This window comes from Phacochoerus africanus, chromosome X (genome assembly GCF_016906955.1).
Source record: "Phacochoerus africanus isolate WHEZ1 chromosome X, ROS_Pafr_v1, whole genome shotgun sequence".
In the NCBI taxonomy this organism is placed as follows: domain Eukaryota; kingdom Metazoa; phylum Chordata; class Mammalia; order Artiodactyla; family Suidae; genus Phacochoerus; species Phacochoerus africanus.
Genome location: NC_062560.1, coordinates 118,488,365 through 118,502,709, shown reverse-complemented (window position 1 = coordinate 118,502,709; position 14,345 = coordinate 118,488,365). Strand labels below are relative to the sequence as shown.

Sequence of the window (14,345 nt, the reverse complement as noted above, 5' to 3'; positions counted from 1 at the left end):
AAGTAACAAAATTGAGACACCACCTCCTCTCGAAGAAGTAAATGTCCCAGATAGTAAGCCGTGTGGCCCAGAAATTTTAAGCAAACAGATCAGACCATGCTTTTTGTTTTTGGATTGCATTTGAAAATCCCAGGTGCCATAATCTGAAGAATCAGCCAGCCCTGGAAGAAACATGAAGGGATTAAAATCTATAGCAACTGGAAAATGTTATTAATTTAATGGATAGATAAGGGTTTTACAGTTGAAAGGCACACTACATAGGACTGATGATCCATGGCTCCATGATGCCTGATTTGGAGAGCTAGTAGTCTTTGCATTTAGTAACCTCCATGTGTGTTGTGTTTGAGGTCTCACAACTCCTTTGTATAGTTTGTCTCCTCTTCCTAGCTACTCTCTCCCTCTCCTGCTTTTCAGTATAACTGCTTCCACCAGCTAGGCCTTCTCCTTTTGCTCCTTGACTGCAAGCACTTGACTTAAGGACTTGGGGCTCCAGCCTCCTTGATATTACTGTTACCTCATTCCTCACCCTTCCTTTAGTAACGAGGCATCTGCAACCACATACTTCCTTGACCTCACCTCCATGCCTGTATCTAGAGTCTGAATGCCTTAGGGCACAACTCTGAAAAGTCTGGGTTCAGTTCTTCTAGTTCCACTCTGTTCCGGTGTTCGGCCCCGGCCGAATCCTCCTACAGGTATCATATTGTATGTAAGTTATCAAATACCATAGGATACCTGTTACAGTTTGGACCTATTATGAAACCTCTTGTGTTATCTTTCCAGCTCGCCTTGGATACTCGTTTCTGGACATGGATAAACCACTTTGTGATTTGGGGTTCTTTAGCCTTTTATGTGTTTTTCTCATTCTTCTGGGGAGGAATTATATGGTAAGCAATTGTACATGTATAATATGTAAGTAACAGGCTATATGTATGTGCATTGTATATGCAAACATTAATTATACTTTTAACGTTTGGATTATAGGAGATGGCAAGTCTTCAATATTAATGGTCTGGAAGGTACTTCTAGCTAATAATGCTACTAATTTCAGGTGGTATTTCAAATGCAAGTATATAGAGTGAACAAGTTGCTTAAAAGACCTCCCTTCTGGTAGCCCCTGTCCAAACCTTTCAGCTTTAAGGTGTGTAAACATCTCTCTGTGAAGTGAAACTAATTTTTAGCATGACTTTCCAGATGATTTCCAGTGGAAATACTCATCCTGTGAAATCAGTACATGTATAGTGGCCAGTAGATATATTATTATCCATGTAGACCCTCTTCTTTTTATGGTATATTACTCTCATTCTTGTTGCTACAGATGTGCTCAAGACATAGAATATATATCAGTTAATATTCAGAGGGTTGTATCTTTTTTTAATGTCTTTTTTTGGGCCTCACCTGCGGCACATGGAAGTTCCCAGGCTAGGGGGTCAAGCTATAGCTGCCAGCCTACACCACAGCCACACCAGATCCAAGCTGTGTCTGTGCGGCCTATGCCACAGCTTACAGAAGTGTTGGATCCTTAACCCACTGAGCAAGGCCAAGGATTGAACCTGCCTCCTCACAGATACCAGTCATACTGCTGAGCCACAATAGGAATTCCAGAGTTATATCTTGAAATCACCATCCCATTGTTTTGGACGAGGTAAGGGTAGACTACAGCTTGGACTTAAAAGTTCATTCAGTTCATCCAGGAGTTCCCACCATGGCTCAGTGGTTAACGAACCCGACTAGCATCCATGAGGACGCAGGTTCGATCCCTGGCCTCACTCAGTGGATTAAGGATCCGGCATTGCCATGAGCTGTGGTGTAGGTTGCAGACGCTGCTTGGATCCCACATTGCTGTGGTTCTGGCGTAGGCCGGTGGCTACAGCTCTGATTCGACCCCTAGCCTGGGAACCTCCATATGCCGCGAATGTGGCCCTAGAAAGACACAAAGACCAAAAAAAAAAAAAAAAGTTCATTCAGTTCATCTTGGTTCAGTAGAAGTTTATTCAGAATCCATTTTGTATGAGCCACTCTGGGGGATACAAAAATGAATAGACTGTACCCCTGCCTCAAGGAGATTAGAGTCCAGTGAGGAACACATAAGCTATGATTGGGAGAGTTAAAAGGAATGAAAATAAGTTAGATTTTCATCTCCTTTCCTTACTCTTAGAGGCCTGTATTTTGTTTTTAAATATTACACTTGTTGTTTTTTTTTTTTTTTTTTTATTAATCAGTGCCTTCCCCTGACAAGGATGCCAGCAGCAGAGTGCAGGGCTAGAGTAAGCCATGGGGTGAGATTCCAGGAATATGTGTTTTCACTGATTTGACCAAAATCATATATACAAAACATTCCACGTTATCACAGAGATGTGAGGACCATGTTTATGTCCGTTGCAGCTTAATTAGAAGAAACTTTTACTGTTTTAGAAAGCTTTTTTAAATAAAAGCCTCAAGAAATAAAAATACGGGACTTCCCAGGTGGCCTAGCTGTTAAGAACTTGGCATTGCCATTGCTGTGCCAAGGATTTGATCTCTGGCCCAGGAACTTCTACATGCCACAGGCATGGCCAAAAAAGAAAGAAAGAAAGAAATATATGAAAAGCCTAATCACTTAGAGAAGTAGCAGTTCTAAAAAGTTTAATTACAACATTTATTTGACACCTACATGAGTAATTATTTTATTGACGCAATGAAGCTGAAGGAAGTCTATGTTTTCTTTAATAATATACAAATGAATCAAAGTTTATTAACCAAATGTAATACACAATTGTAGGCCTGCCTACAGTACCATCATTCTGTCTAGGAATCTGTATAATCAGCATCTGAACTAATTATGCAGAATTTCTACAAGAATGAAATGTTTCTAGTGAACTAAACAAGTTTCTCATTATTTCCATATTATCCCTTATTAATTAAAATGAATCCTTTAAATGATTTAAGATATTGTCACACCTGTTTCTGTTCATTAGAGATGTCTACTAAAAACAAAATGTTACTAAATCTGTTTTATTTCATTGCCTATAGTGCTGTCCTTAAGCAGACCTGTCTGAGTTGAACTACTACATGAATATAAAATTTATATTATAGGAAGTTCCCATTGTGGTGCAGCAGAAACGAATCCATCTAGTATCCATGAGGATGCAGGTTTGATCCCTGGCCTCGCTGAGTAGGTCAGGGATCCAGCGTTGCTGTGAGCTGTGGTGTGTGTCATAGATGCAGCTTGGATCCCGAGTTGCTGTGGCTGTGCGTAGGCTGGCAGCTGTAGCTCTGATTCATCCCCTAGCCTGGGAACTTACATGTACTGCAGGTGTGGCCCTAAAAAGCAAAATAATAATAATAATAATAATAAAACAAAATAAAATTTGTATTATAAAGCAGCCAGCAAAATCTGACTAGAAACTAAAACTTCAGCTGAATGCTGATTACAGCTAGTATCTCTGGATGTGTTCAACCCTGAGCCATTGTGACATCCCTTTTTCGAGATGGGCAGTGAGAATGATGATTTCTGAGTCCTAAGCCCAATCCAGGAATAATATCTTTTGTTTTTTACTGCTCCCCTGCAAAAGTCCAGAAATGCCATTCAGGTCTAAAAGAAAAAAATTGGACCTTTTAATCAAAGAGTGTTTTGTGCGCTGTTCAAAGGAATACCGAGTGACTAGCTGTCAGTTGTCTGCTGGACCCTTGTTATGGCCCAGTTAACTGCCTAGAAAATCGTGTGATTTTCCTAGTTATAATGAGCATAGAGCTTTGTAGAAAACTTTTCTGTATGGCAGGAACTCTGGAAAACTTGTTTAGCCCAGACCTCGTAAGTTTCTCTACCTTATTCTTCTGCTCACAATCTAGCCCACAAGTATTCCACAGTCCACTCCTCACATATGTAGAGCCACAAGCTTGATTTTACCGTGTTAAATGAGAGTACACAAACATCAGTTTTTAAATGAGAAACCAGTTTGTCTTTAGTGAGTTTTATTTTTGATCTACTAAATGGGACCAACCACTTAGCTACCTAAGGCTCCTAACCCAAGGCCAGTCTGACATGTGCCCTGACCTTGAGCAGCCGTTTTGCACTTTCTCCCTGTCAGCTTCAGACAACATTTAACCTAGTCTAGTGAGGCTCTCTGGTTCAGCCCAGGCAGGGAAGGGACACTGGCTACACATCTCATTGGCCACCTAAGTTCAGTGGATGTCTAAACCCTGCAGAATGAGGTGTCCTCTGGGGTTTCTGGACTCCAAGGCTTCATGTGCCATTAGCAGTTTTCTCTCTCTGTGCCTACTTGGCACACACTAGTAGTACTCTATATATATATATATATATATATATATATATATATATATATTTGTGGATGAGGGTGCTAGCTTCCTCCCCTTTGAGAGAGAAAAGCTCTACAGTCCTTGTTATATTTACATAAGGGTTTTTGGGGGAGAGTTACTATAAAAATGTCTTAAATTTCTGAATGTAGAGCACAAATCCATCCTTATATTAATAGAAGTAAAATGTTTGTTAGCATGAAAATTAATTATTATTTCTCTTGAATGTCTCTGAAGCTTCAGCATTTTCTAATGCAGTAAATATTCTCCAGTTGGCAGCTTTTAAAGTTGATCGCTTAGTTTTGTTTTCAAGTCAAATGCATTTTATTATCTTTTTCCCCTTTAATTATCATTCCCTTTCTTTCCAGACATTCTGTAAATGAAATCTGTTTATTACTTTTGGATTATTCTAAAGAAAATTATTTTTATTAATGTGCATAATGATGATTCCTTTTAAATACAAAAGAGAGTTTCAGTTACACTTTTTCATATAACAGAAACTGATTTTCTATTACGTATTTTCTTTCCACTCTAGGCCTTTTCTCAAACAACAGAGAATGTATTTCGTATTTGCTCAAATGCTGTCCTCTGTATCCACATGGCTGGCCATAGTTCTTCTAATATTTATCAGCCTTTTCCCTGAGATTCTTCTGATAGTATTAAAGAATGTAAGAAGAAGAAGTGCCAGGGTAAGAACTAAGCTTATGCTATAACCTGATTTTTGGAAGGGGCTTCAATATCTGCCATGAACTAAAAGTTTTATTTAGAGAATTGCATTAGTTACAGCATGTTAAACCCCTCCTTACAGGTTCATCACTTAATTTCCTCTTCTGCATAAAAAGTAAAATAAAAACTTCGTTATCCAATGCAGGTGGTAAGTAGATTCCTTAATAGTGTTCTATGTGACCTTTAGCAATCCATATGGAGTATCTCATATGCTCCATATGGAATTTTAAATAAAAAAAATGATTTTTTTCTTTTTTATTTTTTAGCCTAGAATTTTCACACTGGGAATTTCCACACCAACATTCCAGCTTTAACCTTAGACATTCTCCTGTGGATTGTTTGCAGATTTTTTTTTCAGTTGATAATCCCAATTTGCCTCTTTCGAACCTTTCCCCTTCCTTTAATTATAGTGCTGCTTAATCTCTGTGTTGCTTCTAGCCCTGTCTGTCCAGCAGTATTTTTGAACCAAAGAGAATTCCCTGGATGTGGTTTCTACATCCTTCCCCTCTTGAACACACTTGTAAAAAAATCAAGATTGTCTTATGAGTGTGTTTTTATCTTTGCTGCTTACATTGTAAATTTGTTTTGCGGGAATGAGAAGTTATTACCCTCTGTCAGCCTAATCGCTTGGCCCTGCATTATCTGATATCTTTTGAACCTTTCTTAAAGAGCTTTTAAACTGAAAGGGGTAGATTAGCCTGGAAAATAAAACTTCTGGCAGATTTTGACCAACAGGTTAATTAAATACGTCATATTCCTGCCAACACTAGCTCATTTTGCCAAACACAACTCTGTTTCTATCATGTTGATACCAACTAGATCGTGTAGCTCCTCCAAGGCAATATTTTCAAGTAGTCCAATTAAGTCTAATTGATCAAATCTGCCAACCAGTTTAGCCACAAAACTGATTTGTCTCAATTTTTTTTCCCATGTTGATAGAGTCTAGTGGTTGGCATCATGCAGACATAGGAAGCTAAAATAACTTTAGTTGGAAAAGCTTCCGTGGTTAGATGTATAAAACAGGAGCTTCATGATAAAAGTCAGTATCAGTCCCAGTCAAAAGCAGTAGATTTTCAGTGGCATAAACAATATTGATTCTTCGTATAAAGGCCAATCAGTGTATAGTTGGGTGGTCAGAACTGACCTTAACTCTCTGCTTTTGCATGTCTTATGGGTGGAACTGGACACAATAACATTAACCTAGCTAAGATCACCTTAATCTCTCTCTAATCCTTCCAGTAGACCTCCATTAACTCCCTCCAGCCTGGTGTTTAGTCTTAGAATGGGAAAGTGGCATTTACTTTTTTTGATTCTACTTTAATACTAGTTGAACCGGGGTAAACCTGGTTACTCCCAGAATGACTGAAGTGGCAATTTGCATGAAGCCAAAAAACAAGTCAGAGTAAGAAATATTTTGGTGCCTTGTCATAGTCGGGGTTTGTCTAGGAAGGATCTTTGAGGTGCCCTTTTATTATCCTAATTTGAGAATACACTTTGAGGAGCTCCTCAGTGCTTTTCTTATTCGGGGTAATGGAGCTCATGCAAAATAATGGCTCACACCTACCCAGCTTCATGCTCTGAAGATACAAAAATCTCAGAGATCAAAACCTTCAAACATCATCTTATTGTCTTGTTTAGGCCCTTTAAAAAAAAAATGGACACTGGCTGGAGGTGACTTATGTTAAATGGCCACTAAATATTTTAAATGTATTAAGTGTTTTTATATAAATCAGATGGCCATTAAATGGAGGGATGCTGAAGGGAGTCACAGATAAAGATTTAGAACATTTTCTTTCCATGCAAACAGCAGATTCTGACCTTAACATGGATTTCTGAGACTACAGCCCTTTTTACTTAGCAGTGTAGAATGTTTCCAGGGTTCATCATGAAATTTGTTTGCCGTGGATTATGGCCATGATAGTAGGAATTCCAGTGTCTGTGTGCTGTAGCTTGGCATGCTGATATGCTAGAACAACCGGGAGAATTTCCATAATCACCTTCATTCATTCAGTCATTCATTCATTTATTCCTATCCTCATTGAACCAATGAATATATGTTGAACCACCTACTGATGAACATCTCTCTTTACATCCAAAGTCTGAAAGGCTGAATGGTTTTTCAGACTCTGTGGGATTTTGAGACTTGCAGATTTGCAGATGAGACAAAACATGGTGGGCACTCAGCAGCACTGCCTTTTTTTTTCCCCCTTGTGAAAAAATGCAAGAGCAAAGTAGTGCATAAGAATGCATAAAGGCCAGCTGAAACGTGGCAGCCATGACTACTCTGCTAAGTCACATCTGTTTACATATAAAGCTCTATTCGGCCATATCAAAGAGGCAGAGGCCACTTCTAAGATAAAGAAGAAAGAGTATTTTAATGACCAACAGACTGGGTGACTTCCTGCTTTGTTAAGTTATCCCTTGCTAAGATATTGGCCTCATTTTAAAGGGAGGCAAAAGGTTCTTTTACACTGGGTCAGCCTCATACCTGAAAGGCTCCCTAATGGGGTAAAGCATGTGTCCCTACGTAGAGATGGAAGATCCCCCTGACTTAAACCAGTAAGCATCGGAATCCCTTGTACCTAGGGCCGGAAATGTCTGTGGCAAGTAGACTGCCAGCTCTGTCGTCAGCTGCTTTAAGAAGGGAACTCAGCAGTGGGTAGAGAAAAAATGTCTCTGTGGCTTTTCAGAAAGAAGCCAAGCCATTTACATTTAACAATTATGGAAGCAGCCTTCTTTTGAATTTTACTCAATTCAGCACACACTGCCCAAGGGTCCATTGTAAGTTAGCTGCTCTAACTTAGGGGGATGAATTAGAAGCAGCTCCCACCCACAAGGAGCTCTCACTCTAGTTGAGTTATAAAGGGGATTTATTTGGAACACTTCTATGAGCAGGTATAAACAGAATCGTAGACTCAATACTGTGGCTTGTTGTAACACAGCTGAGCCATTTCAAGGTCAAGTCACTGCCTCCCGAAGCCTCTAGTAAAAAGGCTGGTATGGCAGCCTCCACCACAACTGAGTTCTGTCATGATATTAGCATTATAAAGAATGCTGCGAGGTTCAGAAAAAAGGCTCCCTCAGTTGTTTGACGCTGGGGTGAAAATATTTTCCCACCTTATTTTCAGCGATGTTCATTTTTGAGCTAAAATCCCATCATTAAGCATCATAGGACTTTTCTTTAGCTAATAAATTGACAAAGCCACATGTCCATGCTGCTGACAAGTGTATGATGAAACCATCATTGAGCACTGAACAGTGGAACAGCAGATGACACTTCAAAGGAAGTTTAAAGTTAAGAATTTCAAAAAGCTGTGTCCCTTCTAAACAGTCGGTCTGTCTCTTTTTTTTTTTTTTTTTGTCTTTTTGCTATTTCTTTGGGCTGCTCCCTCGGCATATGGAGGTTCCCAGGCTAGGGGTCCAATCGGAGCTGTAGCCACCGGCCCACGCCAGAGCCACAGCAACGCAGGATCCGAGCCGCGTCTGCAACCTACACCACAGCTCACGGCAACGCCGGATCGTTAACCCACTGAGCAAAGGAGGGGCCGAACCCGCAACCTCATGGTTCCTAGTCGGATTCGTTAACCACTGCGCCACGACGGGAACTCCCGGTCTGTCTCTTAATCAATGAAATACACCTCGCCCTTCTGGCCAGCTAGTAAATACCAGTTCCTATTTCCAGTGGAGTAATTTTCCACATACTTTTATGTAAAGTTTTCCGATGTAATCCAACACCATCAAGAGGAGGCTTGACTTTGCCTACTAAGCAGATAGGGGCACTGTAATCTAATGGGAACAGACCCAGCAACATGCCCATACCTCTCATGTGATGTTTGCACAAACAAGAGGAAACATTCCATTTTGTAGGGAGCCCTTTCCAAGTGGAAGATAGGAAAAGGAAGAATAGTCAGCTGTCTGAGCAAAATTCCTAAAGAAAACACTTTGAAAATTTTGGAGAATACAATTTATCCTTATAATAACAATGGTGACAGTGACGATGACTGTTGTAATCCTGACAGTGTCACATACAGCTCTGGGTTCTCTAAAGGTAATAGCTGTGATCTGGATTAGACAGAAATAAAGTTGAATCCTAACATCGTGGCTGTTGAGATGGACCTTTATGCATTGGCCTCTTTGACCAACTGCTAATTGAGCCAGCGTCAAAGCTCTCTAGAGAACCACAAAGGAATATGGAAATTTCAGACTGCTTTAGTTCATTATCTGCCATCCTTCCCACCCTCTCCCAACCAGTTGCTATAGCTATATCAATTTTTTATTGCTCTTTCTATGCTCTCTACTGCTTTCTATACCTCCATGTTTCTTTTGTTATCCTTTATAAAGTAACCTATTAATCCCTAAAATTTCTCCTTCATTGAAATATTTTTATCTCTGACGGTTGGATACAGGGTTTGGAGTGCACTGAAATGTGCTTCAATTACAGTCTTAAATAGATGGACGGGCTTGTATTTTAAACACAGAGTGGGGGATTTGGTATATTAATTTTATTGGAAGGTTTTTGCCCATGAAATAGAAGACAAAGCAATTTAAAATTTTTCTCCTCAGGAACTAGATATTTATTTCTCTAGCTTTATCAATTGGTAATTTGCATGTTACCAACATGTCACCAGCTTTATTTAAGGTAAAGCATGAACAGGGAAAAAAAATGTAGTTATATTAAAACATGTGAATAAATCAAAGTTTTTGCCTTTAGAAGTATAATAATTGTTTTTAGACTCTGCTAGATATACGTGTTACTCTAGCTGGTTTCTTTTGTTAAACCTATTTCCATTAGTCAATAAGTAGATAATATGGGTAATGTTCAATAGCAGATCATTAAGCTCATGCCCGTAGTTGACCAGTCATCTTCTGTTTTGCTTGAGCAATACCAAAACCAAGTCTGTAAATTGGCTTGTAACTTTAGGCACAGAAGAAGGGGGAAAAAAAGTAACCTCTTAGGTTTTTTTTTATTAAACTTTCAGTTATCAATTTTTACTTTTTCTAAATGTTTTAAAAGAAAATTTCATAGCTCTTTAGGCAACGCTTTTTAAAGAGTCTCTATAGGGGAAAGGGGAAAACCAGTCAAATTATGCTAGAAGAAGGGAAGTTAAGCATTGGTCCAGAGGTAAATGGTACTGAAGTGTGGTTTCACCAACTGTTTTTCCATTATGTTAGTTTTGATTAGGTTTTTAACCTGAAACTGCCCCAGGGCCATCAGTCCCTTCATATTACATCTGTGCAATAGCGCAGGGGGCATAGTTACCTCAGGATAGAGCAATAATGGACCCTGAATATAGATAGCTCTTTGACCAGTGGATTTTGAACAATGTAAGTTAGTGAATTAATGATTAGAGATGAGTTTTATTTCACTGAGAACCATATTTTTTATTTATTTTATTCGCAGTAGCCATATTTCCCATTAACAAAAGAATTTTTAATTGATATACAGAGAAATAGTAGTTTGCTCAAATAATAGTCTATTCCTAACTACTAACTCTACTTCAGAAAGTAACGTCTTCTAAACTAACATGTCATTTCGACTTCAAATTCTCAAGGTTTCTTCTTAAATGTCTTACATTTCAGAGAATATTTACTTTTTTTTTCTTTTTGGTTTTTGCATTTCTCTTTTTTCTACTGCAATTTTCCACCTTTTGTGCAATTGTGAACAAGGTAACGAAACGCCTCCCTTCCTCAGGAACATCTACTATCTTCATGCTTTCTCAAACTTCCAGCAATCACAGTTTCTCTTGGAGTGAATAAGGTGATTTCCTTTCTTAATGTACCAACTTGCTTGCATTCTCATTTGCTTGACACCATTTTCTGATTCTTTATGAAAAATTCCCATGGCTCCTCTTTATATCTTCTATTGATACTTAAGAGTATTTTGTCATTTTCCTTTAATCATTTGTTCACCCTCTCAAATTGTCACACTGGAGAGGAAGTGGTTTTCAAAACTTGGACCATAGGTCTGTAGTCCCATTGATTCCTGGTATGCAGCAGAAGCCACAACGTGCTAGAGCTAGTCTTTTCCCTAAGACAGTACACTTACAGTACCGGCACAACGCTCAGAGGTGTTCACCAAAAGGATGGTAAGCTTGACTAATCAAACCATATTGACTCATCTACCACATAACTTACCAGTGTCATTTCAAAAACCCAAGTTTGCCACATACTACTAATGTCTGTATTCTTCTACCATGAAAACACTTCAACTCAAGTTGGAGACTTTCTTAGGTCTTTAAATGTATTCATTTAAATGTTATGCATTTGCTGTAGTGTATTCATTTGTACTTTTGGCCAGAATAGTAGTCTATAGGAAATGATTTTTTTTCTTCCTACATTTTTATCACCAGGTAGGTTAACCAATCTTCAAATGCTTTAAGTATCTTTACCTCACTATTACAGAGAAATCTGAGCTGTAAAAAGGCATCTGACTCATTATCCACCAGACCTTCAGTCAGACCTCTTCTTTTACGAACATTCTCAGACGAATCTAATATATTGTAACAGGTACCTAGTGTTAAACAAGCGGGCTGGCTTTAAAGAAACAGATTAACAGCATTATAAAGAAAAAAATGAAAATATCACTCTCTAAATTTTCTCTGCTGTTGGTGTGGTGAACTTTATACTATTCTTTGCAAAAATATAAAGATGCATTACTTGGAATATGGGGAAATACATATTTTAAATTTGCTAAGCCCCCAAATAAAATTTTAGGCATTTTCCAGAGCTAAAGGGTAATAGAATATATTTAATCTGTAGGGGGCGTGTTGTTATGGCATCATGAGAAAATGCTCATTAATACTGATCAGGAAATTATTTTGATTTTAAAAGATCATTTGGAAAATTGAAAATAAATATTCCAAAATTGCATCTGTATAATATTGAGTCAGTTTAGCATTGCATGTTCTTTTGGGAATTATGTGAAAATGATTCAATGTGTTTGTACCTCCATGTGATGTGTCTGTGTTTGCAGGTATATACTTAATGTCCTTGTAAATGTCTGACCCCCAAGTATATGTTAGTGAACCAATCTACTCTAATTACTTTTTTTTAGTGTCAAGTTTTATTCAAGTTAAATGTTTCATCTTTCAGAGGTAAAATCTTTCCAAGCCATTCAGGGGGATGTTAGCCTAATAATATAGAATGCTGGAGTTCCCTTGTGGCAAAGGGGAATCAAAGCTGACTAGGAACCATGAGGTTGCGGGTTCAATCCCTGGCCTCGCTCAGTGGGTTAAGGATCCGGCATTGCCGTGAGCTGTGGTGTAGGTTGCAGACATGGCTTGGATCCCGCGTTGCTGTGGCTCTGGCGTAGGCCAGTGGCTACAGCTCCGATTCGACCCCTAGCCTGGGAACCTCCATATGCCGTGGGTGCAGCCCTGAAAAGACCAAAAAAAAAAGAAAAAGAATGCTTCATAATTAATTTTTCCAAAAGTGAGTAAATTCATTTTATACCATACTGTTTCATTTACCCCAGTAAATATATTTGGAAGGACTTGATGCCATGGGAGGAATCTTTGAATTCAGAATGACTCCTCCCTGTGTATTGCTTCCCATTGCAGGGGCCTCTGTCACCCCAGACCTTTACAGGTCTTCTAATCCATTCACAGGAATTTAGAGTAATTCATGAATGAGGTTTATAAGCTTGTCAGCTTGGAAACAACTCATACAGCTTAGGGCAGGGCAATCTTTCATTCACACATAAAAATTAATGATCATCATGGATGAAATTGCAGGTCAGTTCATTTGTGATGCTAACAATTGTGAGTCCACCTCAAAGGCCCAGTTTTTTCATCAACTGTCAGTGCCCCCACCCTCCAGCAAACAACTAACAGTTGTGCTAATAGATTGAATCCATTGGTCCTTCTGTCCCCTACAGTTCATCAGTCTGCATCTACAGTGCTATTTTGGAAGCCAACTCATTTTGCCTCGGTCTGCATCCTTTTACCCATCTGGAGTGACTCACCTGCTTATATTTTCCCTCAGTAATGAATCTGCTTCCCAGTAGCCTTCAAAGTCTTTGACTGTTTTGTCCCAGATAGCCTTGTCCTAAGCTGTGTGGTGCATTTTAGCTATACTGTTTCCAGCTAATTTGTATCCCCCTGGATTGCTTTCCTTAGCTTGGTCTGTGGTTTGGAGACTAGGCTGGGTAGCAGACACTGCTACTGCTTTTGGGCTCTCCAGGGCCTTAACTCCTACAATGCCTAACAGAACTGAGGAAGGTTTGTGGGGGGCGGGGACAATTGTTTTCTTTTTAATGTAATTTCTTCCAGGAATATATGTTCATGTGACATTATTTCTCCTCCAAGGAAAATATTTAGCAATTAGTTTAGCCACTGAAGTTTGTCCCTTGGTTGATAAGGGAACTCCCTGGCTCCTTTTATAAGTTCTCGACATGAGTGGCAACCTTATTTTGGTTAGAGTCACCTTGATCCTGCTACCTGAACTAATATGAGAATATGGAACAGCAAAAGGAATGGAAGGTATTCTAAGGGACATATAGTCCAAGCATAGCAAGGAAGGTGTACCAAAGTGGGAAGAAAATAGGGCCTTAAGGCCGTCCACTACTGAGGTTTTAATTAGTTGGATTTTTGAGTGGAGAATCAAAGTTAGGCTTACTCCCTTGACATAAGACTCACCCACTTCTCAACATAACCTGATTTACACACAGTGATCAGTTGGCCTATCATGCCCCATCCTGATCATAGCATTTGATAAAATTTAGAGAACAAAGAGGATGGCTTGGGGAGACTTCTGTGGTCTCTTTTCTAAAAAGATGATGAATAAAAGAAGCAGAAGAGTTAGCTGACTCATAGATACATGATCTACCAAAAAGAAACCTCAATATTATAGAGAAGAAACACGTTTCTTTAATTAAAGGGAAAATACTTTCAAAACAATCTTTCAAAACTGAATATATCTTCAGACTTTGTCATAATTAACACATCCAAAAATCAGTAATCAAATTGATTCATTCAGCATGTCCTGAGCATCTGCTGTGCACCAGTGCATCTCAGTGCTAGAGATAGAAAGTTAAATAAAATGTCCCTGTTGGAGTTCCCGTCGTGGCTCAGTGGTTAACTAATCCAACTAGGAACCATGAGGTTGTAGGTTCGATCCCTGGCCTTGCTCAGTGGGTTAGGGATCCAGCGTTGTCGTAAGCTGAGGTGTAGGTTGCAGACGAGGCCTGGATCCCCACGTGTTGCTATGCCTGTGGTGTAGGCCGGTGGCTACAGCTCCAATTGGACCCCTACCCTGGGAACCTCCATATGCCACGGGAGCGGCCCTAGAAAAGGCAGAAAGACACACACACACACAAAAATTCCCTG

General features: G+C 39.2%; 1 protein-coding gene across 10 annotated transcripts in view; it reads left to right on the top strand.

The window, feature by feature from the left end:
- ATP11C (ATPase phospholipid transporting 11C) overlaps positions 1–14,345 on the top strand; it is a 171,579-nt gene that overhangs the window by 154,379 nt on the left and 2,855 nt on the right. For 2 of the 10 annotated variants that reach the window (XM_047763948.1, XM_047763954.1), the window contains 3 exons: positions 781–884; positions 4,829–4,982; positions 11,422–11,526. In XM_047763948.1, coding sequence (XP_047619904.1) covers positions 781–884; positions 4,829–4,982; positions 11,422–11,523 — 360 coding nt within the window. In that variant the 3' untranslated portion in view covers positions 11,524–11,526. Of the gene's footprint in view, positions 1–780; positions 885–4,828; positions 4,983–5,101; positions 5,168–10,686; positions 10,778–11,421; positions 11,527–14,345 lie in introns of those variants that run through there. The other 8 variants (XM_047763953.1, XM_047763949.1, XM_047763952.1 and 5 more) reach the window with 8 other exon arrangements.